Here is a 25305-nt window from a genome sequence, read left to right on the forward strand (position 1 = left end):
TCACCTCCTCAGGGCTGCTTTCAGCCTCTGCCTAAAACCGGAATCCATAATGGCGAGACAGACGCACTGTCAGAGGAAGATTCAAAGTTCTCACCATGGTCCAGCATGACCTACCCCTGTTCCCTCGACAACCTCGTCCCCTCTGCTCCCCTCCCCAGTCCCATTCCGCTGCTGGCCCCCATGCTGCTTCTCCACTTGCCAAGCTTGTTTCTACCTCAGGGCCTTTGCACTTGCTGTTCATGCATCAGGACAGCTCTTCCCCCAGTCTTTGCTCAGCCCACATCCTCACTTCACTCCAGACCTTGCTCAGACGTCACTGCCAAAGGGCTTTCCCTAACCACCTGCCCAAAGTAGCAGCCCCCACCTTCTCATCTCTATCCAGTACTCCCTACCCACCTTCCTTGTTCTGTTTTCTCCATTTTTCTCTCTTTATTTGAACTACCATGTTTTCGTTTTGGTAACAGCTTTATTAAGACGTAATTCACAGACCACACAATTCACCCATTTAAAGTGTACAATTTGGGGGCTTCCGTGGTGGCACAGTAGTTAAGAATCCGCCTGCCAATGCAGGGGACATGAGTTCAAGCCCTGGTCCGGAAAGATCCCACATGCCGCAGAGCAACTAAGCCCGTACGCCACAACTACTGAACCTGCGCTCTAGAGCCCACGAGCCACAACTACTGAGCCTGCACGCCACAACTACTGAAGCCCGCGCGCCTAGAGCCCGTGCTCCGCAACAAGAGAAGCCACTGCAATGAGAAGCCCGTGCACCGCAACGAAGAGTAGTCCCCACTTGCCGCAACTAGAGAAAGCCTGTGTGCAGCAGCAAAGACCCAACAAAAATAAATAAAATAAATTTAAAAAAAAAAGTGTACAGTTTGGTAGTTTTTAGTATAGTCACAGAGTTGTGTGACCATCACCACAGTCAATATTAGAACATTTTCATCACCCCAAAAAGAAACTCCATACCCATTAGCAGTCGTTCCCATTTTTTCCCAGCTCCCCCATCCCCTGGCAATCATCAGTCTTTCTGTCTCTTATGGGTTTGCCTATTCTGGGCATTTCATAGAAATGGAATCATACAATGTATAGTTCTTTGTGACTGGCTTCTTTCACTTAGCATAATGTTTTCAAGGTTAATTCACATTGTAGCATGTTTGGGTGCTCAGTTTCTTTTGATTGCTGAATAATATTCCATTGTATGGATATACCACATTTTATTTATCCATTCACCAGTTGGTGGACATCTGGGTTGCTTTCACTTTTTGGCTATTATGAATAATGCTGCTGCATACATTTGTGTACAAGTTTTTGTGTGGGCATATGCTTCATTTCTGTTGGGTATATACCTAGGAGTAGAATTGCTGAGTCATATGGTAACTCTATGGTTAACCTTTTGAGGAACTGCCAGACTGTTTTCCAAAGCAGCTGCACCAGTTTACGTTCCTACCGGCAGTGCGCGAGGGTTCCAATTTCTCCCCATCCTCATCAACACTTATTATCTGTCTTGATTATAGCCATTTTAGTGGGTGTGAAGTGGTAACTTGTTATACAGTTTTGATTTGTGTTTCCCTGATAGTTAATGATGTTGAGCATCTTCTCATGTGCTTATTGGCCATTTATATATCTTTTTTGGAGAAATGTCTGTTCAGATCATTTACCAATTTTTAAATTGGGTTGTTTGTCTTTATTATTGAGTTGTAAGTGCTCTATATATTCTAGCTACAAGTCTTATATATATGATTTGCAAATATTTTCTTTCATTCTGTGGGTTGTCTTCACTATTTATTTATTTATTTATCTATTTATTTATTTTGTGGTACGCGGGCCTCTCACTGTTGTGGCCTCTCCCGTTGCGGAGCACAGGCTCCAGACGCGCAGGCTCAGCGGCCATGGCTCACGGGCCCAGCCGCTCCGCGGCATGTGGGATCTTCTCAGACCGGGGCGCAAACCCATGTCGCCTGCGTCGGCAGGTGGACTCTCAACCACTGCGCCACCAGGGAAGCCCGTCTTCACTATTTTGATGGTGTTCTTTGAATCACAAAATTTAAAATTTTTTATGAAGTTCAAAATATCTATATTTTTCTTTTGTTGCTTGTACTTTTGGTGTCATATCTAAGAAACTGTTGCCTAATACCAGATCATGAAGAGTTACCCCTATGTTTTCTTCTAAGAATTTAATAGTTTCAGCTCTTAAACTTATGAATTACTTATTGTATACGGTATGAGAAATGAGTCCTGCTTTATTCTTTTGCACGTGAATATCTAGTTGTCCCAGCAACGTTTGTTAAAAAGGCTGTTCCTTCCCCCATTGGCACCCTTGTTGAAAATTAACTGACCATAAATGTGAAGGTTTACTTCTGGACTCTCAATTCTATTCTATTGATCTATGTGTCTATCCTTATGCCAGAACCACTCTTTCTTGATTATTGTAGCTTTGTAGAAGTTCTGCATTCAAGACATGTGAATCCCTTATTATATTCTACTTTCTCTAGATTGTTTTGATTATTCTGGTCCTTTGAACTTCTAAGATTTAGGATCAACTTGTCAATTTTCTGCAGAGAAGCCAGCCGAGATTTTGATAGGGATCATATTGAATTTTTAGATCAATTTGGGTGTATTATCATCTTTTTTTTTTTTTTTTTCTTGTGGCTGTGTTGGATCTTCGTTGCTGCATGCAGACTTTCTCTAGTTGCAGCAAGCAGGGGCTGTTCTTCGTTGCTGTGCATGGGCTTCTCATTGCGGTGGCTCCTCTTGTTGCGGAGCACGGGCTCCAGGCGCGCAGGCTTCAGTAGTTGTAGCACGCAGGCTCAGTAGCTGTGGCTCGCGGGCTCTAGAGCGCAGGTTCGGTAGTTGGGACGCACGGGCTTAGTTGCTCCGCGGCATGTGGGATCTTCCCGGACCGGGGCTCGAACCCGTGTCCCCTGCATTGGCAGGCGGATTCTTAACCACTGCGCCACCGGGGAAGCCCAGGAGTATTATCATCTTAACAATATTAAATATTTCAGTCCACGACTGTGGGATGTCTTTCCATTTACGTAGATCTTCTTGAATTTCTTTCAGCAATGTAGTTTGTAGTTTTCCAGAGTATACGTTTTGTACTTCTTCTGTTAAATTTATTCTTTTTGATACTATTGTAAATGAAATTGTTTTCTTCATTTCATTGTGGATGTTCACTAGTACTGTATATAGAAATAACTGATTTTTGTATATTGCAACCTGGCTGAACTCATGTAGTCTAATAGTTTTTTTACTGGATTCCTTAGGATTTTCTACATACAAGATTAAGTCATCTGCCAAAAGAGGTAGTTTTCGTTCTTCCTTCCCACTCCCAGCAAAATGTAAGCTAGTCATTGCTGTGGCCCCAGTGCATAGAACAGGGACTGGCACACGACTGGTGCTCAATTATTTGAATGAATGAATGAGGCTGGGTCAGATGATGCTCCAGCCCAGCGTTCCCACTCCTCCTTTGGCACCTGCTTCCTGAGGGTCCCTGCCCATGTCCACTGGCGGGTTGGGAGCTCTCTCTTCCTCCCCCTCATCTCTAGCCCTGACCTTTTTTGTTTGTCCCCAGTCTGCGGGGGTTGCTGGAGCTCACCTTCCTAACAAGGTCAGAGCATTTTGGTGATTGGCCCCAGCCCAAGTTGCACAGTGAGTGTGAGGCTGCGAGCCCAGGTCTGCCCGACGGAGTCCTGTTGCTTCTTGTCACAGCCCTGGCAGGATGTGGGGAAGCCTTGGTCCCATCCTCAAAGACTTGTGGGGCTAGGAGGGAGCTCCTCGTAGAGGCTTGGCTCCGGCGCTTTCATCGGCCGAGAAACCAAGAGTATGTTTGTTCCTCACTCATGCGATCCCCTCTGCCAGGAACCGTCTCCCCTGCTTGCTACTCCCCCCTCTTCATTCAGGTCTGAGCCTGAATGCCACCTCCCTGCAGCCAGTCACCTTCCCTGACTCACCCCTTCCCCCACCCTGTCCTGGTGACACTGAGTCATCAGTGGGGTGACTGTCAGATGTCAGTCTGTGAATCAAGTCCACCACAGCATCCAGCACCTGGCACATACTTGGGACTCAGAGACATGGGTAGACGCCTCGGGTGCAGATCAGGGCGCTGCTGGCTCCACAACCCCAGGGGGTTCTGTCTGCCAGGCTTTCCGAGCCCCTGACCCGTGAACCACGGTGATGGCTGAGCGCTCTGACTCTGCAGTTGGACCGTCCTGAGTTCAGATCCTGCTTCGTCCATCACTGGGGGTGTGACCTTGGGTGGTCTCCGGGAGCCTCAGTGCCCTCAGCTGTAAAAGGGGTGGCACAGAGTCTCCTTCCAGGGTTGCCGTGAGAAGCAGGCCAGCCCGTGTTCAGGAGATGCTCAACCTGTGCTGACCCTCCGCCCACCGGCCCCCGTCTGGCCATTAACCCGAGCCCCTCCGGTCTCCAGGGTGTGGAGCGGTCACTTCCTCAGCTGTCCACTCGCCGTTCCTGTTAGGTGGGATGAGGCTGGAGATCATGTCTCGTACGCCTGCCCCTCCCTTCCTGAGCACGTCCTGCCGTGGCAGGGGGGCTCATTTCCACCATGTGCCGCTGCCACCCCTGGGGCCCGCCGGCCCCTGAGGCAGCTAGAGAGGCTCGGTGGACTGCTCGCACTGGCTCCCACTCACCGCCAGGGCACAGGGCGCCTCCCCAGTCGGGGGGGGATGCTGAATTGGTGGGCTTGGTCGTGCTCCTCAGGTCCAGGAGGCGCTCCAGGGGCTGGAAAGCCAGCACCCCCTCCCCGACCCTGCCCTGACCCAGCGGGGAGGGCTGAGCACGTGGCACCAGAGCCAGGCTGCCTGGGTTCAAGTCCCTGTTCTGCTCTGCCAGTGGTGGGCCTCGGGCCGGGGTCTTAGCCCTAGAGCTCCCGGTTTCTTTGAACGTGGACTTGGACTACGGGTAGCAGCTGCCCCAGACGGTGCGTGACCTTGGATCGCCAGCACTTGGAGAAGGCTCCTGTGGCAGCTGGTTTTGTGAAGTGCTTTGGGTGGTGCCTGGCGCACAGAAGTACCGTATGAGCGTTAGCTGTTGTTGTTGTTATTATTATCATTGTTATTATTGCTGGTGAAGAAGGGGGCTCTGGAGCCAGGCGGCACTGGGCTGAGGGCCAGCTGTTTCCTGGCTGGGCAGGACTGGGCAGTTTAGCCTCAGTTTCTTCATCTGTAAAAAGGGCCGGGAGTCCATCCTGGGAGCACCGTTGTGAGGCTCACTTGAGATGGCCAGTGGCAGTCCAGCTGGAGGGAGGTAATGGCAGCCGAAGGAGCTACCCGAGACCCCAGAGCAAGGTTGGGGGTGGGACAGGCAGTGCTGGAAATAGATAGCTGCCCCCAGCCTGATCTCACCCTCGCCTTGTGTTTTTTCATTTTTTATTTTTATGTTTTTGTTGTTTTTTTTATAACACGTACACAAGCAGATTCTTGTTATGAAAATACAGTCACTTTGTGATACAAAGTGAAAAGTGAGAGTTTCCCTCCCCGTCCCAAAGGTAGCAAGGCCCTCACGTCCCTAAAAGTGGACCCTGCACCCTTGCACTCACTGTCCCTCTGACCTGCAGGGAGGAGGTGCAAGAGAACTGTGTGCGGTGGCGGAAGAGGTTCACCTTCGTGTGTAAGATGAGTGCCAACCCGGCCACCGGCCTGCTGGACCCCTGCATCTTCCGTGTGTCGGTGCGCAAGGTGAGAGGCCAGGGGGCGCTGGTAGGGCCACTGGGCTGCTGGCTTTAGGCCCATGCCCTGAGTGAGTCAGTCAACCCCTTTTCTTGTCCCCCTTCCCTGGGAGTCAGATTGGGGGATGGGGTGGACTGGGGAGACCCATGAGGTCCCTGGGATCCCCTAGTCATCCTGCTGCCTTTGTCTGTTTCCCATGCAGGAGCTGAAAGGTGGGAAGGCTTACTCCAAGGTAAGCGGTGCCATGTGAGGGGGCGGCGGGGTGGGACAGGATGGGTGGATGGGACAGGCATGAGAGAAGCTCCTAGACTAACCTCCAGCCGCGTCTCTTGCCCCAAACAGAAGACGCCGTGCCCTCCATGAGATGTATTATTTTTTTGAAATATCTTTTTTTTTTTAAATTTATTTTTGGCTGTGTTGGGTCTTCGTTGCTGCACGCAGGCATTCTTTAGTTGCGGTGAGCGGGGGCTACTCTTCGTTGCGGTGCGCAGGCTTCTCGTTGCGGTGGCTTCTCTTGTTGCGGAGCACGGGCTGTAGGCGCGCGGGCTCAGGAGCTGTGGCTCATGGGCTCTAGAGGGCAGGCTCAGTAGTTGTGGTGCACAGGCTTAGTTGCTCCTCGGCATGTGGGATCTTCCTGGACCGGGGCTCGAACCCATGTCCCCTTCATTGGCAGGCGGATTCTTAACCTCTACACCACCAGGGAAGTCCCTATTTTTTTGAAATATCTTTATTGATAGTCTTTTCACTTAACATAAAGGCAGTGGATGTTTGTTGCAGCACAAATGGGACAGAGGTTTTCAGAGTGAAAGGGTGGTTTCCACCCTGTTTCTCTCTAGGCCTCCTCCTCAGACGCCACCATTTTGATTTGTTAGGGTCTTTCCAGACCTTTTTTTTTTTTTTTTTTTTTGCGGTACGCGGGCCTCTCACTGTTGTGGCCTCTCCCGTTGCGGAGCACAGGCTCCGGACGCGCAGGTCCAGCGGCCATGGCTCACGGGCCCAGCTGCTCCGCGGCCTGTGGGATCTTCCCGGACCGGGGCACGAACCCGTGTCCTCTGCATCGGCAGGCGGACTCTCAACCACTGCGCCACCAGGGAAGCCCTCCAGACCTTTTAAGAAAAAAAAAAAAAAGCATGAACTATATGTCCAGAGCCTTGAATAAAACGTGTGCATATGGTTTAGAGGATCATACAAGGCTCACCCTATGTGTGTACTTGCACACATGCAGGTGATATGATATTTAAATTCACAAGAGGGACTTGTTCTAAACAGATTCTGCAACTTGGTTTTTTACTTACCAATACATCATGGGCATGTTTTTCTGTCATCACAAATTTCCTTTTGCTGTCTAACAGCGGCGGGGCCCATCGTTTGGCTGGGTGAAGAGGGCTCGGCCAGGCCCCGCTGTTGCACATCTGTGTGGTTGCCGGGCTTTCCCTGTGCCCACAGACAGTTCAGGCCTACGCATTAAAACCTTTTCCACTGGGGAAGGTGGGGGAAGACGGCTCTGGAAGGGTTACCTCTGGCGTTGAGTCAGCCTGCTCTGCCCTAAGCCCCCTTCTCGTGGGGACTCTCGCCCACCCTCTGCGGCCCTGGGGAGGCGCCCGGCAGCAGGGGATGGGCTCAGTCAGTCCAGAGGGGACATGCCTCTGCCTCACCTCACTCTGCGTGGAGAGCCCAAGGGAGGTGCTGCGCAGGGCGTGTTCCTTCCCACCGACCAGAGCCCAGGAAGCTCAGTGGACCAGGCCTTGTACTCCGCCTTGGCCGGGGCGCTGATGCCCTCTCCAAAAGCAGAGGGCAGGGTGGCTAGAACCGGGCTGTGGAAGATGCTTTCGGAGTGGAGATTTCTCCTCCTGTTGATGCATGTGGGTGAAGGACCGCCAGGAGAGAAACTGCCAGCCAACAGCCGGAACTCCCACCTCCTCCCCCTCCCCCCACACACCTGCTATGTCACACGTCAGACCTGCCAGGCCCTTCCCTTCCGTTCTTTAATCAAATCTCCACCACAGGCTCAGCTCCCCTTAATCAGAGGAGGAAGCTGAGGCCCAGAAAGGTGGTGAGACTTGACGCTGATCAGGCCTAATGTCAGCTCTGGCTCTGCCGGTTAAGGTGTGTGAGCCCCTGAGCAAGTCACTTCCCCGCTCTGAACCTTAGTTTCCTTGTCTGAAGCATGTGCCCTAAGCTCTGCAGTAGAGACTTGCATGCAGCAGCTGCTCAATAAATGTCCCTGATTGGCTTGGTTCGTCTTCCAGGTCGCCAAGCCCAGCATCCCCCCAACCTCAACCTCCAGGTCTGGCAGACTTGGCTTCCACCCAGGAGACCTTCTCAGCTCATACACCATGTTCTCACACTTTCTCGCTTCCCTCCGCATCCCTTGCTCCCTTCTGCATCGCAGGAGCAGCTGGGAGTTCCCACCAGCCCCTCACTCCAGCTCCCGCCAGGGTCTCCTGCTCACCCTGCAGTGCCCTCCACGCTTGCAGCCCAACGCCAAGTTCCCACGGGCCTTCCCTCCCCTCCTGTCTGCTGGCCTGGTGGCTCCCACAGCACGGCCTTGTTTCCCAGGGAACAATGCGTCTGTGTCACAGACAACAATGTCCTTTCATCTCGGGCGCTGCCCTGGTGCACGCTGGGACACGGCACAAAGGGTGCTTTGTGCAGCTCAGGGATGTGAGCTCCTGGCTTTGCCACGTTGGAGCCGCCAGCCCGGGCCTCTGTCCTTGGGTGCCGGTTATGCAACAGTCATTCTGGGCCGTGGGGCGGGCCCGAGGGCTCTGCCTCCCCTCCCCATCCCACCTTGCCAAGCTAACCCTTGGGCTGCCAGCCACGCGCCCGCACTCCCCTCAGCCTCCCACCCTCTCCTCTGTCCCCACAGCTGGGCTTTGCTGACTTGAACCTGGCAGAGTTTGCAGGCTCGGGCTCCACAGTGCGCTGCTGCCTGCTGGAGGGATACGACACGAAGAACACCCGACAGGACAACTCCATCCTCAAGGTACCAGGGCTCTGCTGCCCCATCCACCCCCTCCCACCAAGGGGCGGGGGCAAACGTGCTCCTTGTCAGAGTCCCCTGAACGGTTGTTAAGAATACAGGTTCTCACCCCAGACAGGCAGCGAGAGACACTGGGAAAGACGTGGGCGCTGGGGTCAGGAAAGCACCATCGAAAGCCTGACTCAGGCACTGGCCTCAGTTTCCCCATCCATAATCAGGGTCAGGGGTGGACCCAATAGTCTCTTTAACGCCTTGGTGAGCACTTTCGGTGAGCTCAGCGTGGCTGAGTGCTTACCACCCGTTATCTCGTGGTTTCTGACAACAGCCCCGTGGGGTGTGGTGTCTATTATTGGCCCCAGATTTGCACCGCAGGGGGCTGAGGCGCAGAGGTTAGATCATCCGCCTGGGTCACAAGCAGAGCTGCCACTTGAGCCTAAGGTCCAGCTCCTAACCACTGCCCACACGTTATGAGGCAGCCTGAGCTCCCAGAGCATCAGTGAGCAGATGGACTGCCATCCCCAGACCTGGCAGAGCCGGGCAGCTGCTCAGAGGGCCCAGCCACGGGAAGGCTTCCAGCCGGGGCATCACCCTCCCCCCAGGCAGCTGCCTCTTTGGCCTCTTGGGACAGAGATATCTGGGCATCCACTGCCAGCATGCCTCTCTTCCTCGTCCCCACACCCTTCCACCTGGCTGAGAAAACAGTCTTGTTGTAACCACACCTCTGCGAGCGGCCCAGCGGGAGCGTGTTATGCCTGGCAGAGCCGGGCAAGAGGTGGCAGGCAAGGGCTCTGGGGCGTCCTGGGCCTTTTGCCAAAGAAACCAGAGGCACCTGAAAAGGTCCAGGCTAGTTGTTGTGAGAGCCAAGCCCTTTCAGCCTTGCCCCAGTGGCCCAGTGCATCCTCAGGCCAGATCAAGGCCCCAGGGGCAGGTGGCCTCCAGTTCAAGGCCATTCCCCCACATCCTGTCTGCAGGGCCTTGAGCAGTCCCTTCCCCTGAGTCTGAGTCTCAGTTCCCTCGTCTACAGCTTGGGGCCATCACGTACTTTGTAGGTTGCTATCATGGCCAAATGAAACAGTCCATTAAAAACAAAGCCTCACCCCAGCGGTCAGCATTTTTGTCAGAGGTGTCCCTGTGATCTGAGCACCTCTTTCCCACCCCATCACCCCTCTGCCTGTCGCTCCGCCCCAGCCCAGACTTGGGGACCCAAACCCTGCCCTGTTTAGACCATTGCCAAAATCTTCGCCCGAGTGATGTTACCTTTCTAATGGCTTCTTGCTTTACTTTATTCAACAAACTTCCACAAGCCCCTGCCCTCTGTGTTGGAATCTGTGAACCCCTCCCCACCGCGTAGGCATCGAGAGCTTCCCTCCCACCTGCTCACCTGCTCTGAGGGCTGCGAGGGGTGCAGAGGATAGAGTGTCTGCGGCTCCTCCCTTGAGGGCCTCACAGTCTGTTTGTGGTTTTGCAATGACAGTAGCTGACATTCCCTCCTCACTCACCCCGTGCCAGGTGCCCAGCATCCTCTCCACTATTCCACGAGGTAGGCGTTAGGATCAGTTTTGTCCTCTGCACGAGGAAACTGGGCTTCACTGAAGTTTGGTGGCTTCGCCAGGGCCAGCAAGGGACAGAGATAGGATCAGAGTCCAAGCGCATCTGAAGCCAGAGCAGGGAGGCCACAGGGAGGCCGGGCGCCTGGGTGGGGGGGTGGATGGGGCGTGGCTGATTCCTCCGGCTTTTGCACAGGTCACCATTGGAATGTTCCTGCTCTCTGGAGACCCCTGCTTCAAGACGTGAGTGCTGGTACAGGGCGCTGGAGTGGTGGGGGCTCTGTCCTGGACACGGGGAGGGGGGACAAGGGACTGTCCCCTCCCCCAGGCTCTTGGGTTCCCCTGTCTTCTCCGACCCCAAAGTGGGGCACTCCGGTCACACCCATCTGTCTTTCCAAGGCCGCCGTCCACTGCCAAGTCCATCTCCATCCCAGGCCAGGATTCCTCCCTGCAGCTGACGTGTAAGGGTGGCGGGACCAGCAGCGCTGGCAGTGGCACCAACTCCCTGGCAGGGTCCCGGCCACCCAAGGCCCGGCCCACCATCCTCAGCTCAGGTGCTGCTCCTCGCCTGCCCTCCCTGCCCCTCCCACGGCCGAAGGCTTTTGCCTCCCATATCCCTAGGTCCCAGGGGGGTGCTTGCTGAGAAGGGAAGGCTAGTGGGATGGCGTGTACCCACCCACGCTTCCATTAGGCAGGCGTCTGAGCCCCTCCTGTGATCTGGGCTCTGTGCGTGGCCCCAGGACCACAGCAGCGCCCTGGACCGAGACTAACCGGGTCCCTGGCCTAGCAGGAGAGATGGGTGTCAATGAGACAATAAATATGTCAAATGCATGTCCACCTACAGCTGTGACGAGAGGTGTCAGAGAGACACAGAAGGTGTCCGCCTGGGGACGACTGGGGAAAGCTCCCTGAAGGGGTGTCATTTGAGCTGAATCTGGGGTGTAGTGTGCAGTGTTCCTGGCAGAGGGATGTCCTGTGAGCTCCTGCTCTGCGACTGGCTGCGTGACCTTGACTGGCCGTTTTGCCTCTCCAGGTCTCAGCGTCCTCCTCTGCAAAGTGGGATCAGCAGTAGCAATCACATCTTGGGTTGCTCTGGGGATGAACTGAGCAAACGTACGTGCGCGCCTTGCCTGGCCCATAGTGTGTCCTCTATTTCCCAGCACGTGTTTTGTTAAATTATCGTTATTACTAATATTATGAAAAACGCAAATGAGCTTGAATCCCCAGAGGAATCAGTGTGGCAATTAAGAGGGGGAGGTGATACCAGGAGAGAAGGCTCCAGCCTGCACCACCCCCCAACCCTGGGTGCTGTGCGGGGTGAAGCAGGCCCCTCCGAGCACGAGCCTTGGCCTCTGCCCCCCTTCCCTGGGGGTGAGCTCAGGGCTGGGAGGAGGACTGCCCCTTAGCTGATCAGTAAGCAAGGCGGCACGCGGCGGCCCTGATTGGTGCCGCAAGAGCAATTAGGGCACAGGGCCTCAGGCCCTGTTTGCTGGGTGATTCTGCCCCCAGGGGATGGGAGCTGTGAGGGACCCTCTGACCCCAAGGGCCAGCTTCCCTCCACTCCCGTTTTTCCTGCACACCCAGCCTAGTGTGGCCCAGAGCTGGGGGCTGCATGCAGGAATGGGGGCTCGCCAGCTCCATTGCTCTCTCCAGCTTCAGGGTGGGGGTCCCCAGAGGAGAGATCTGGGGACCAGGCCACTCCAGCAAATATGGGGCCTTTTGTGCAAAGTAGAAGAGGTGCCTCTCCCACGGGGGGTGGGATTTGAGCCCCCACAGGCCTCTATAGCTGGTTTTCTGCCTCTCGCTCTCCCTCTTCTGCAACCCCTCAGATGCGGAGAACCTGCTGACTTGAAAAGCCATGTGGCTTTGGGTGGGGACACAGGCAGGCCTGGGGTCCATCCTATGGTCTGGGTGTGCCCATCTCCGAAGAGAGGATGGATGAGTCCTTGCTTCCTGTGTGGGTGGGGGGTGGGGGTTACTCATGGAGCACTGGGCAGACCCCTCCTGGTTCCCTGGAATCTCCTGCTGTCACTGCCTGAAAGTGTGTTCCCCGCCTTCTGCACCCCCTTATTCACTCCACTCCAGCTACACAGACCCAAGCCCATTCAAGCCTCAGGGCCTTTGCTTATGCCGTTCCCTCTGTCTAGAAGGCCCTTCCCCTGATGCTGCTTCCTTCTGGCTTGCTCCCTTCCACGCATCCTGAAGGTTTCGCATTAAGGCCACCTCCTCAGAGAAGCCTTCCCTGATTCCAGACTGGGTCAGACCCCCCCCCCCCCACCCCATACGCTCCCTACTCTGCGCCATTAGCCAGTTGTAGTTAATCGTGGGTCATTTTTGTTCAACATACTTCTTTCCCACCACTGGTGCCTGTGACACCACGTCTCCTGTTCCCAGCACCCGGTAGAGCGCCCAGCGTGGAGGACGTCCCCAACAGATATTTGTGGAATGAACGAATGACCCGGGGTTCGAGTGGTGACCTGCAGCCCGGGGCAGGTTGCTGCTTCCCTGGACCTCAGCTTTTCAGTCTCTTAAATGGAAATACATAATGTGCTCTCCACCCCCCCACCCCTCCACCCACACCCCACCCCCCCACCCACACTCAGTGAGAGGAGGAGCAAGGGCGAGGGCGGGCACACTGGTAACCCCTGCCCCTACCCGGCTTCCAGGGGTGCCAGAGGAGCCGGACCAGAACCTCTCCAGCCCCGAGGAGGTGTTCCACTCCGGCCACTCCCGCAACTCCAGCTACGCCAGCCAGCAGTCCAAGATCTCTGGTGAGTGCCCGCCCGGCCCCTTGACCTTGGCCTTCCACCTTCCCCGGCCCCCGGCTCCCGGCAATCAGCGTCCCCGACCGCCCCCCAGGCTACAGCACCGAGCACTCGCGCTCCTCCAGCCTCTCGGACCTGACGCACCGCCGGAACACGTCCACCAGCAGCAGCGCCTCGGGCGGCCTCAGCATAGCCGTGGAGGGTCCCGAGGGCAGCGAGCGTGAGCACCGGCCCCCCGAGAAGCCGCCGCGGCCACCCCGGCCCCCACATCTGTCGGACCGCTCGTTTCGGTAAGTCTCACCATACGTGCTCCTGGAGAGCAGACCCCGCCGGTGGCTCCCTGAACCTCTGCTTCTCTACCTGTAGCAGGGGGACAAGGGGGCCCCTGCCGCAGTGGTGTGGGCGTGGCTATTCAACCAGCTGATGCTCACAGGCGCGGCCCCCGGCCTGGCACGCATGCTCAGTGAGCGGTTGCTGCGTGCGGTTTAGTGTCCCCTCTGTCCCCGCCTGCTCCCTTGCTCTGCAGCCTCTCAGAGGCTGGTACTTAACGTCTCAAGGCCTCCGTGGCCTCCTCTGTAAAGCCAGGTCGTAGCAGCATCTGCACGTAGGGTTTGACGTGAGGGTTAAATGAATACAGTCTGGAACAGCTCGCACGTGCACTTTGAGCATCCTGAGTGCTGCAGGTGCTTGGTCCTGTCGTCGTCGTGCCTGTTGCTGCCCTGACTGTTGTGACTCTGCCCCGCCCCGCCCCAGGAGGAAGAAGGACTCCGTGGAGAGCCACCCGACCTGGGTGGATGACACGCGGATTGACGCTGATGACATCGTGGAGAAGATCATGCAGAGCCAGGACTTCACGGACGGCAGCAACACTGAGGGTGAGCTGCCCGCGCCGGCGGGCCAGGGATGATGCCCAGGGGCTCCCTGGCGGTGCTGCTCCGCTCAGCCCCCATCCTTCCCTGTGTCCCCACAGACAGCAACCTCCGGCTGTTCGTGAGCCGCGATGGCTCCACCACCCTGAGTGGCATCCAGCTGGCCAACAGGTAGGGCTGAAGGTTCTGGGTGGGTCACGAGTGTGGCTCTGGGGCATAGTGGTGAGAGGATATGGCCTCTGCAGCCCACTGACCTAGCTTTGAATGCCAGCTCTTGTCAGTGTGACCTTGAACCAGTCACTTCTCTCTGAGCCTCAGTTTCCCATCTGTCAAATGATGTGGACCACACCATCTTACCTGGAAACCTGGGACAAACGCCCTGGGTTTGGTTTTGGGGGTTCTGAGGAAGCTTGGTAAGTGCCTAGCACAAGGCTTGGCACATAGCAGGGGCTTAATACATCTTTACTTTGGATTCTACTTTTCTTTCCCTTCCTCCTGGATCTGGGAACTCCTAAAAAAATGATGATGATGACTCGTTTATTTATTGAACAAGTATTTATTGCACACCAGCTACACACCAGGTACTGAGCTATCCCTAGGTGCTGGGGATATGGCAGTGAGCAACACAGATTTCTGCTGCGTGGTGTTCAGAGACGAGGAAGTGGTAGGATCAAACTTGGACTTGAACTCTACAGTTTTAGAGTGCCCTCTCATGATCATTCACTTACAGCATGCTTGCTGTGTGCCTGGCTCACTGAATGAATGAATGAATGAGTGGTAGAGATTCCCACCTGCGGGGCTGTGCTGAAGCCTTTTCCCCTGGTTCCTGTGGGCCCCATCTCCAAGGGGTCTTTGCTGGGCCATGCAGGGTCTCCAGACCTGCCCTCTGGTGCTGCTCTGCTGACCCCTACTGGCTGAGGCTTGATATTGCAACTGCCATCTTTCCATGGTCGCCTCAGCTGCCCCGGGTGGGGTGGGCAAGAAGGAAACAGAGGGCACCTCCTTGGGGCTTTGTGACATCCCTCTCTAGCCCCCTCTGAGGATGAGGAAACTGAGATGCAGGACGGGAAGAGCCGATCTATTTGGCAGCAAGGTCATTGCAGAGCTGTATGCTGAGCCCTGAATGTCCACAATCCCAGGGGTGGCCCTGGCCTCCCTCAGTGGCGAGAAGAGCCGATCAAGCTGCCCAGCCTTCTACTGCGCTTTTAGCAAGCCTCGTAATCCCTCTGAGCTTCAGTTTCTTCACCTGTCAAGTGGGGCTAGCTGCAGGCCCTCCCTGCCAGAGTTGTCGTGAGGATGGGCGCAGCACACCCCAGCGTGAGAGCTGCCGGTGCTCAGGAGGGCTTGGGGCATGGTCTGTGCCAGCTCTGCGCTCCTACAGACTTCGATACTTAACATCTGTGTTGCCCTGGGCAAGTGATTCAACTTCTCTGAGCCTCAGTTTCTTTCTCTGCAACATGGGGCCTGCTTGTGAAGCACTCCCAAGGGCCTGGCCCAAAGGACCTGGCGCAAAGGACCATCAGGGATGACAAGCTGACCTGTCTCTCCCCGCAGGGTCTCCTCTGGGGTCTATGAGCCAGTCGTGATTGAAAGCCATTGAGGAGCAGGCGTCCAGGCTGGAGAAGGACCCTGCCTTCACAGGCGTCCAGACCCAAGTCATTCCACAAGGGACCTTCCCCTTCGGATCACCATCCGTGCCGCATTTCATCTGTGCCTGCTCCATGCACTCCAGCCCCAAAGCATCATTCCATTGACCTCCCATCATTGCTGGGACGCTCATGGTCCGCCAGGGCCCCGGGCACCACTGTGAATATTCTCCTCTGAACCACTAGAGGGCTGGACACATGGGCCCGTGAAGCAGGTGGGCCAGACAAACGCGGCGGGGACTGCCCCTCTGGACACCCACCTGGCCCCTCGGCGAGGACATGCAGCAGCTCCTGCACATGCAAGGATGCTTGTGGCTGAGGGGCCTCTTGTTCTGTGTCCCTGCTCACTCCAGGAGCACTGGCCCAGCCAGTGGCCCTGGCAGGGCCTTGCTCCATTGTTCCCTTGCCCTTGGGGGGCCAGTCCACCCCTGGAATCCTGCCACCATGGCCCTCTGACTGCTCAGTGCTTCAGCTGTCCCTTCCCTGTGTCCCGGGGGACCTGCTGGCGGCCTCCTCCTGGGAACCAAGACCTCAAACCCCACCCACACTCCAGATTGAGACCCCACCTCCCCCTGCAACGAATGTTCTCCTGCTGCCCTGGCAGCCTGCACTTTGCACACGCTTGTCTCCAGCACAGCACCCTGGCCCTCACCTGCCTGTGCTCTGAGCCCTTCCCAAGGATTCCTGGGCGCTGCCTGCTGTGCAGTCAGCAGCCCAGCCCTAGCAGCCCGGCTGGAACGTGGCACTGCCCCTCCCCACTCCAGTTAACTCCAGCTCAGGCCCAAGCCCCATGCTGAGAAAGGTCTGAGCGTGGACGGTGTTTCCCCTCTGCCCGGGACTGGGTCCTGAGCAGCTGGCTTCCAGTAGGAAGCCAGGGCAGGTGCCTCCCAAGCCCTTGGAGGTCAGTGGCCTGGCTGGGCTGGGCTTGGCAGGCAAAGCGCCCTTTCTCTCCCTCAGGGTCAGCTGGCCCAGGCCGGGGCCAGTGCTGGAGAGGCAGGTGGGCTGTGACTGGACTGGCCTGGAGCTGGCTTCCTGGCCAGAAAAGCCTCAGCCATCCTCTGAAAGCATCCCCTCTCTGGGCAAGGGCGAGGTGGGGTCCATTAATGGGGTTTTCCCAGCGGGGGGCAGTCTGGCCCCGCCCCCCTCCCTAAATCCTCTGCTCTCAGCACTTTCCCGTCCTAGTCCTCCTTACTTGCTTGAAGGTGGGTTCTGACTGCCAGCCAGTCCCTGGACAGACCCCCTGCCGCTCTTAAATTTCACTCATTTTGTATAAACCCAGCAGGCTGGTGTTTACTTAGCCCTATACCTTTTTCCTTTTCTTGCCTCTTTTTTTCCTCTATTTTCCTACTTTCCGTCCTTCCTTTCTTTTTCTTTTCGTTTTTAGAGTTCACAGTTTGGTATCTTCTCCTCCCCCAGGTGAGGGGAGGTGGTTCTGTTCTCTCCCTACCCGCTGGCTGGGTCCCAGCAGGGCTGGGGATCTGGGTGGGGCTGATGGGGGTGTCTCCTCCCCAGGCTGGGAGGGGTCCTTGCCCTTCTGCCCCACTGGCAAGAATTGGAGTCTTGGTGTTGGAACCTCCTGGCGTTGGGACCAGAGCATTTCTAGGACTTTTGTTGTTGTTGTTTTTAATTACCTAACTTTTAGAAAATGAATGTTCGAAAGTGCCTGCTGAGGCAGGACAGAGCATTTGCTCTGGCTGGAGAAGGCTCTGGTCAGCTCTGCGGGTCCCTTCCTGCCCCACAGACACCTGGCACTTTAAAAGGGAGCTGGCCGCACTGTCTCCAGTTGAAGTGACCCCCAGAAGATCGGGGAATGCTGTCCTTCCCTTCTGTATCTTCATGACCTCAGCCCAGTGAGGAGATGCATTCAGGGTATATTTGGGGTCTGATTCAAAGTTCTGGGGCTTTAGACATAAAATAGCTGGCTTTGGTGCTGTTGGGGAGAATTCCCCAAACCAGGAACCCCAGCCCCACCCTACGCGAGGTCTGAACTTGACAGTCACCCCAGAAGGAGACAGAGCCTGCCACACCCTCCCACGCTAGGCCCTGGGCCAGGGTAATTGGACTAACAGAATTCGGCCACAACCAAATTAATGCTGGCTGGAGCCGGAGGCCTGGAGCCCCTGGCCTCATCCCCACGTGGGAGCTCATTCTTCGCCCATATGGTCCCCTCAAGCTCAGTGAATTCCCATTAGGTGCCCACAGCTCTGGACTTAAAATCCTATATAGAGAGAGATAGAAAGAGTATATTAGAGATATTTTTGGAAAGGAATTGGTCTATGCAATGCCAGTTTGGAATCTTCTTGAAAGACAGTTTAACGTTTTTACTAGGAGATTTAAAGAAAAGAAATAAAGGTCTACAATATTTTTAGTTTTTTTTTTTTTTTCTGGTCACCCCACAAACTGACCACATGGCATGACCTGCCAGGACGGAGAATGTCCACGGCTTCCTCTCTTTAGGGAGGTGAGCAGGGAGATGGGGGGAGGGGAGGTCTTTTTTTTTTTTTTTAACACCCCTCCTTTCTAACAGAATGTTATACCACCACCCCCTGATTCAGTGGGCTGTGTTTGTATCTCTGTCCCAGCTTCTATTGTAGAAAATAACATTGTAAAGGGAAATCAGCCTAGTGTCAGTGTCTTGGTTTGGGGGGGAAAAAATTAAATGTTGCAGTTTTTGTTTGTTATGGCATGTTGGCTTTTGTTTGTTTTACTGAGTTGAAGTCGGGGTCACAGACGGCATCAGAAGGAAGCAGGATGTATAAGGTGACATGCTGGGGGTGGGGGAGATGTCGGTGGCCAGGTTCTCAAAGTCCTGACTGTAGTTATCAGAATTACCACCAGTTATTACTCCAGATTCCTGGGGAGGAAACGGATGCCCAGAAGGGCAGTTTCTTGCCCGTTTCACACCTACGAGGTGGCAGCTCTGACCTCAGAGCCCAAGTTCTAACCTCCCTAGAGTCAGGTAGCCTCTAACAGGCATGCCTGAGGACAAACAACTGTGCCTCAGTTTTCTCAGCTGCAAATGGGGTTGTGAATCAAATGAGAAAGTGGGTATACAGGCCTTCCTAGGGAGCTAGACACTGGGAGGTGCCGAGCGTTTCCCCAGCCTCTCTAAAGCCACAGGCCAGCACCGTCTCCAGGCCGGGACCACCCCTCACTCTCTGCCCCTGACTCAGAAGAGCTGACTTAGCCAGGCTCTGGGAAAGGCAAGTCACCCTGGGCCTTTAATGAGCTCAGAGGTGGCAGGAATCCTCAGGGCTTTGGACAAGCCAGAAGGGACCAGACTACGAGGCCTTGTCCCTGCCACAGCACCGCATTGTCCCCACCCTTTCTTAGTGCTGATGCCCACTCATGGCCCCTGTAAACCCTGGAGGCTGATTCTCAGTCCCTTCCTCTGTTCTGTGCACACCTGGGGAGGGAAAAGGTGGCTCCTGGCTGAGCTCAAATTCTCCTGAGATAGAGAGGGAAGGAATTGGGCTGTAGGCTAAAAAAAGTTGCTCCTTTGGAACACAGTAGTGCTTAGTGAAAAATCAGTATACAAAGTGGTAGGGGGAAAAAAGTCCCTCTCAGCTTTGTGATGGGCTTGGACGACCCAAGGAGACAGATGCTGCCAGCAGGAGCACGTCATGCCCGGTTCAGACCCGATCTCTGTGTGCCCCCGCCCCCCGAGTGAAGATAACACACGGAGAGCCGCCACACAACCCCTCAGGAGGCCTGGAGTCTCCACATGCTGTCCTCTGTAGCACTCCGGAAGCCACCAAAATTCCAAAGCTGGCTGATTCAAAGCTCTTACGTGTGCCAAGCCTCAGTCTGGGCACTGGGGATACAGCAGTGACCACAGATGCTAATCTCAGGGAGCTCACAGTCACGTGGGCCAGATCAACAAGTAAATCAGCTAATTAAAACGCAGTGATAAGTGTCATCCTGGAGCCACACTTGGGGCTATGGAGCACGGAGGAGGGAACCCTGCCCAGCTGTGAAGGTCACTTCCCTGGCATGTGTGGCATCCCAGTGAGACCTGATGCGGGAGAAGCAGCCAGCCCTATGAGCTGTGAGGAGACAGTGTTCCGGACCTCGGAGCTGGAGGAGACATTGAAGATGATCTGGCCTCCAAGCCTAGGGAGGGGCTTACACACCGGCCCAGTCCAAAGACCTGTCTGGGCTGCGGGACACCCAGGGCCCGAGAGGCAGACGGTGAAGGAAGGGAGGGTCACCCTAGCCTCATTCATGCAGTGAAGAGAGGACACCCGAAGGGTCGCCAGGGAAGCCTGGCATGGTAAGGGGGTGCCCTCTCTCAGCCAGTCGAAATCCTCCCCATCCCTGGGGGCCCCAGCCAGCCCCTCCTGCCACCCCAGGCCGGTCGGTGAACTTTTCTGCACCCTACCCTCAACAGACAAGTTAGGGCCTCGGGACCAGGAAGTAGTGCCCTCGGGTTCTGAAGTCGGCTACACCACTGACTCAGACTGTGATCTCCTGCACGAGGGCGCCCCTCTCTGAGCCTCATTTTCCCCGTCGGAAATATGGGACTTCCGGCCACCCACCCCCATCCCGCTCTGGCTATGGTACTCTGGGACATCGAGGGACGGGCTTTTGTTCTCGGGCGAGTTCGACAGGACTGAGACCACAAATGCCAGCTAGACTGGGTCCCCCCCCCGCCCCCCTCTGTCCCATTCCCTAGAGATTCGGGAACGCGGCCCACAATGCCCTTGAGAAACTACATTTCCCGATATGCAAAGGGAAGGCGGTGCCTGCCTGTCTCGGGCGACGTGGTCCTGGACCGGCCGAAGGACTACGACTCCCGGCGTACCCCGCGGCCCAAGGCCAGAAGGGCCCGGATCCGGAACCGGATGAGGCTTGCTGCTCCAGTGCCCGCAGCGCTGGGGAAATGGTGAGCTTGGGCCCGAGTGCGGGGAACGGGGGCGTCTGGGGGTGGGGTCCTGGGTCTGCTCAGGAGCTGGGACTTGAGTACTCGGATCCGGCATCGCTCTCCTGCCGGTCCGTCGTACGGGTGATAGGCCTTGGCCCGGCGGTCTCTCTCGGCCTGAAATTGACCCAGTCCTCCACGTCAGATACGTCCGCTGAGTGAATGGGCGTAACCAGGCTGCAACGCCCCCCTTCTTTAGTGCACCTGAATGGAGCATCACTGCCTCAGTTGAGTTCTCCCTTTTCTGCAGGCCACGGGAACAGACCAGGTGGTGGGACTCGGCCTCGTCGCCGTTAGCCTGATCATCTTCACCTATTACACCGTCTGGGTGATTCTCTTGGTATGTGTGCTGCCCCGTCCTCTCTCACCTCCCATCCCTGGATCTTGAGGCCAACTCCTAACATCATTTAAGCAGCTGCAATGTGACAGGTGCCATGCTGGGTGCTTTACCTGCATACCTCACGAAAGCTCCAGAACAGCACTATGGGGAAGATGCTAGCGCTGTCCCCCATTTTATACACGAGGAAGCGGAAGCTCAGGGGGAAGCCTCAGGCCCAAGGTGGAAAACTTAACCACTACACTGTGAAGTCCTGTCCTTGATTTGCTCTGCCTTTGATGGGAGTTCTAGTTCTTCTCGTTATCCTGCGGGCCCCTGGGCATGACAGGTGCCAGTGGATTTTGTGAGAGTCTTTAGGATTTTTCTTTTCCCTGTGGGGAAATGTCTTGGTTACTGCTTTAAAAGTGTAGTGTTTGGAAGGCAAAATCTTGCAGGACTTGGTATCCTTTGGAGAAAAATGTTAGTAAAGAAGACTTTGGAGCCCAGGTTGGGAATCATTCGAGGATTCCTCGTGTACCCTTTGCCACTGCTGAGCTGTGGGGGCCTTAGGGCAAGTCCTTTGTCTTCTGTTCCCTGTCAGGTCCCCAGCCCCAGCTTAGGGCAGGCACCAGGCAAGTGCCCAGTACACAACTATTAGATAAATGAAGGAAGGGAACAAACCAAGGCACCCCAAATGCCATCATCTTAAAGAAAAGCAAATGCAGTCTCAGTGCTTTGATGGGGTCAGCCCCAGAGACGGAGGAGGTGGGATGTTTGGGCTTGGGGAGCTGAGCAGGGCGGGGAATGCTCACCAGAGCTTTGCCCTCGATGCCAGCCATTCATCGACAGTCAGCATGTCATCCACAAGTATTTCCTGCCCCAAGCCTATGCCGTTGCCATCCCACTGGCTGCCGGCCTTCTGCTGCTCCTGTTTGTGGGTAAGTTCCCCCAACCCTGGGCAATGTGTCTGAGGGACCCCATGACCCTCTCCCAGCCCTGAACATGCTGCTACACTTTGTCACTGGCTGTATGTCTCCATGAGGCTCCTTGCCCCCAACTCATCCCCTGGGGTTTCCCTGTTCATCCTTCAGGGCTTTAAGTCAGTCTTCCCGATGCCCCAGGCTCACTGGACTCTAGTGGGATGTCTCCCTTTTTCCTGCTCCCTCCACCACCGCCATCACTCTGCTCACACCTCCATCGCCTCTCACTCGCTGGTCACCCCGGTTCAAGATCCCTGCACCTGTCTGTCTCCCAGGGTCTAGTCCTTAAGGGGCAAGAACTGTTGCTTTATCATTGCTGTTTACTCAGCCCCCGGCACAAGCTGTGGCACTGAGTCGGTGCTCAAGAAAGTGGTTTGGATGCGTCAGCAATCAGGTGTCTGGATGATGGGATGGGCGGATGATGGATGCTGAGTGGGTCAGTGTGTAGGTGGGTGGGTGGGTGGTTGACTGGGTGAGTAGATGCATAGTTGGGTGGATCTTATTCCCTGTAGGATTGGAAGCGCTAAACTCAGCAGATTGCCTGTAGTAGGCACCCGGCTGATATTTTTTGAATGAATGGGTGGATGTGTGGCTTGATGAACAGCTGGGGAGATGACCAGGTGGCCTGGAGTGTGGTTGGGTAGGTGCTTGGCCCCCTGTGTGGGTCACTCTCCCATGCTGTGTCCTGCTCTGGCCCCCAGCAGCCCTGCGCCTTCTTTCCTGACCTTTCTGGTCTGTGTATTCCAGGCGTGTTCATCACCTACGTGATGCTGAAGAATCAGAAGGTGACCAAAAAGGCTCAGTGAAGGCCCAGCACGGATGCGGCTGCCGGCCCCTTCTCTGCTTCTTCTCCAGGGCAGACCAAGGGTGGGGGCCCAGAGGACCCCTCCAGGCACTGAGGGCCCCTCAAGCCTGGCTACCCTGCAGACACCCTTGTGGGATGGAGCTGCTCAGGACTCACCCCTGACTGACCAGAGCCCCTGCTCACCCTTCCAGAAGCCAGGAGGGAGGAGTCCCTGGAAGTCTTGCTCTCACCCTCTTCAGGTTCAGGGCCTGGAAAACGCCGGTCCTCCCCACCTCACTTTTCAGACTCCCTGTCGCTTTTTCCTCTGGCTTCTACACTCTTGCCTCAGTTTCCCTCATGTCACATGCTGTTGCTGGACTTGGCAGGTTCTGGGGCGTCACGAGACCTCTCCCCCCATGTCCTGCTCCTCCACAAAGGCAGCTTTCCCGGGTCTGACATACCCCAGACCCCACAAGGATTTCTGGACCTGGAAAGCCTAGGGGGAGGCCTGACAGGCCCCAGAGCCCATTAGGGTGGCCACACGGGGGGCCCCTGGATTGACCGCTTCTCACGGAGGCCCAGCCCCCCAGCCTCAGTGCTGGCCTGTTGGGGAGAGCTGAACAATAAACGGTGGTGGTGTGTTTGTCTCAGTGCCATCCCTGACCAGGGGGCTGGGCCGCTCGGGCTGGAGAGGGGCTGGGCGCTGGCCTCTGCGTTGGTCTCAGGTCAGGAGACCCTGGTTTGTGCAGTTGGTGCCTCAGATGCCTCCTGGGTCATCTGTGTGCTGGACACACGATAAAGCAGGGACCGGGACCGGGACCGATACGGGTCTGGTCTGGTGCAGCTGATGGCTGGGGAGTCTGTGGAGGCACGGCAATCTGCCAGACGCCACATCAGCCTCTACCAGGTCTCCCCCGTGCCAGCCTAGGCAGCTGGCACTGGTATTTTACGGACCCTCAGGCTAGTCCCCAAAAAGCCAAGCCTGTCATCTGTCTCTTGTACCCAACAGCCCAACTTAGCGTGGCTCTGAGCAGAGGGCTGTTATGAGCCAGAGCAGGGCTGGTTCCACTGTGTTCAGGTTAACCGGCACAGGCCCCAGCCTTAGTCCCTGGCATCCCACCATGCCCCACTGGGCAGCTGGCTCTCCCATTCACAGTGTGAGCCTCCACCCCTCACACCTTGGACATTCATTCTTCCTCCGGTTAGCAAAGGTGTCCCCCTCATCAGAGAAGAGAGACCAACTGCAGGCGCACCTGCCCTGTCCTTACCTGTTTCTCTCCATCTTCCAGCCCAGGCAGAGCTGCCCACCTGGACTCTGGGTCCTGTCCTCTCACACTGCTATAGCAGGAGCCTCCTGTCTGATGATCCCTCTCAAGGGAACAGCCTCTGCCTTTCAACAAGGTCCCCCAGTGTTAAATGAACATGTTACGGGCCCCGTATAAGGGACCCTCCATCAACCCAGTAATTTCCTCCGGGTCTCTCCCGCGCTTTCCCCTCCACAGCCAAACTTCCCAAAAGGGTATCCACACCTGCTTCCTGCATTTCCTCACCCCTGCTGTGCTTGGCAGCATTCCAGGGGGGCTGCACTCAGACCACCCGTGACGTCCAGTCTTTAAATCCAAAGCACATTTCCTTGACCCCTCTGCTACATTTGGTCGGTGACCTCCCCCCGGGACACCCTCAGACGCTGGATGACCCGTTCTCCTACTTTATGCTCTCTGGCACTCATGCTCCTCTGCCCCGAGAGGGTGGGTTCCTCGGGACTCATCACAGGCTGTTTCACCTTCTGGGTGACCTCATCCTTACCCAGGCTCACCTCTAGCCCAGCTTTCTTCTGAGCCCCAAAGTATTTCACGTGCACCAGCTGCCCACCTGAGATCCCCATCGGCTGTTGTAGTGACACCTCAAATCCATCCTGTCATGATCTGAATTCTCAGACTTACCCACTCTCCCCCCGCACAAATCTGGCTCTCCTGTCCTGCCCTGCCTTAGCATCATCATCCTGTATCCCTGACCCACAGCCAGAAGCCTGGCAGACATCACTGACCTTGGCTTTCCTCTTCCACCCCCCCATCCACATGACCCCAAATCCTGTCAATTCTCCCCTTCCCCCATCACCTTCCAGATGCAAAGCCACTGTCCCCTGCCCTAAATCACCAAAGGCTTCCTCACTGCTCTCCCCTGCCCACAATGGCCCCCTCCAATCTGACTGCACTACAACCAGTGGCCTTTTGAAAACATCTGAGCATCTTTTCTTTTTTTAGTTTTTAGCCGCACCACGCTGCATGCGGGATCTTATTTCCCCAACCAGGGATCGAACACGCACCCCCTGCAGTGGAAGTGCAGACTCTTAACCACTGGACTGCCAGGGAAGTCCCTGAGCTTTTTTTTTTTTTTTCTTTTTCTGAGAATCTTTCTCACACACTTACAATGCTTCTCTGGGTTCCTGTCCCTCTCCCTCCCATGGCCGGCCGACAAGAGCCTGCATGCTTGCTTGAGCTCTCCTCACTCCAGTCACACTGGCCTTTCATTTCCTGGGACTCACTGAGGTTCTCTGCACATCCTACTCACATTGGTTCAGCATGTACTTCTCAAACACTGGTTTGTGCAAGGTACTGAGCCAGGAAAGGAGCCTGGCATGGTTCCTGCCCTCCTGGCACTCCCACTCTGGGTGGGGGAGGGGAGATATAATAAACAAATAAATGAACAAGACAGTCTCTGACAGTGTTAAGTGTGATGAAGAAAAATAAAGCGATGTGATCATGACCAAAGGGAGGGGACACTTAGAGTCGGGCAAGGTGATGAGG

At 55.8% G+C, this 25305-nt stretch overlaps 2 protein-coding genes across 3 annotated transcripts in view; both read left to right on the plus strand.

Annotated features, from left to right (window-relative positions):
- The window catches only part of EEIG1 (estrogen-induced osteoclastogenesis regulator 1), a 37244-nt gene extending 18803 nt beyond the window's left edge, over positions 1 to 18441 (plus strand). For both annotated transcript variants that reach the window (XM_082843437.1, XM_082843438.1), the window contains 10 exons: positions 5576 to 5696; positions 5890 to 5919; positions 8557 to 8673; positions 10414 to 10460; positions 10617 to 10771; positions 12884 to 12988; positions 13077 to 13272; positions 13736 to 13857; positions 13953 to 14022; positions 15406 to 18441. In XM_082843437.1, coding sequence (XP_082699563.1) covers positions 5576 to 5696; positions 5890 to 5919; positions 8557 to 8673; positions 10414 to 10460; positions 10617 to 10771; positions 12884 to 12988; positions 13077 to 13272; positions 13736 to 13857; positions 13953 to 14022; positions 15406 to 15451 — 1009 coding nt within the window. In that variant the 3' untranslated portion in view covers positions 15452 to 18441. The remainder of the gene's footprint in view (positions 1 to 5575; positions 5697 to 5889; positions 5920 to 8556; positions 8674 to 10413; positions 10461 to 10616; positions 10772 to 12883; positions 12989 to 13076; positions 13273 to 13735; positions 13858 to 13952; positions 14023 to 15405) is intronic.
- Positions 18442 to 20337: 1896 nt separating this feature from the next.
- Positions 20338 to 23497, plus strand: DPM2 (dolichyl-phosphate mannosyltransferase subunit 2, regulatory). The gene is made up of 4 exons (XM_082842655.1): positions 20338 to 20382; positions 20669 to 20758; positions 21570 to 21672; positions 22462 to 23497. Exons 1-4 carry the CDS (start codon positions 20380 to 20382, stop codon positions 22518 to 22520), a joined length of 255 nt encoding a protein of 84 aa, XP_082698781.1. The 5' UTR covers positions 20338 to 20379; the 3' UTR covers positions 22521 to 23497.
- The last annotated feature ends 1808 nt before the right edge of the window (positions 23498 to 25305 follow it).

This window comes from Leucopleurus acutus (assembly GCF_964270905.1).
Source record: "Leucopleurus acutus genome assembly, chromosome: 7".
Classification (NCBI taxonomy): Eukaryota; Metazoa; Chordata; class Mammalia; order Artiodactyla; family Delphinidae; genus Leucopleurus; species Leucopleurus acutus.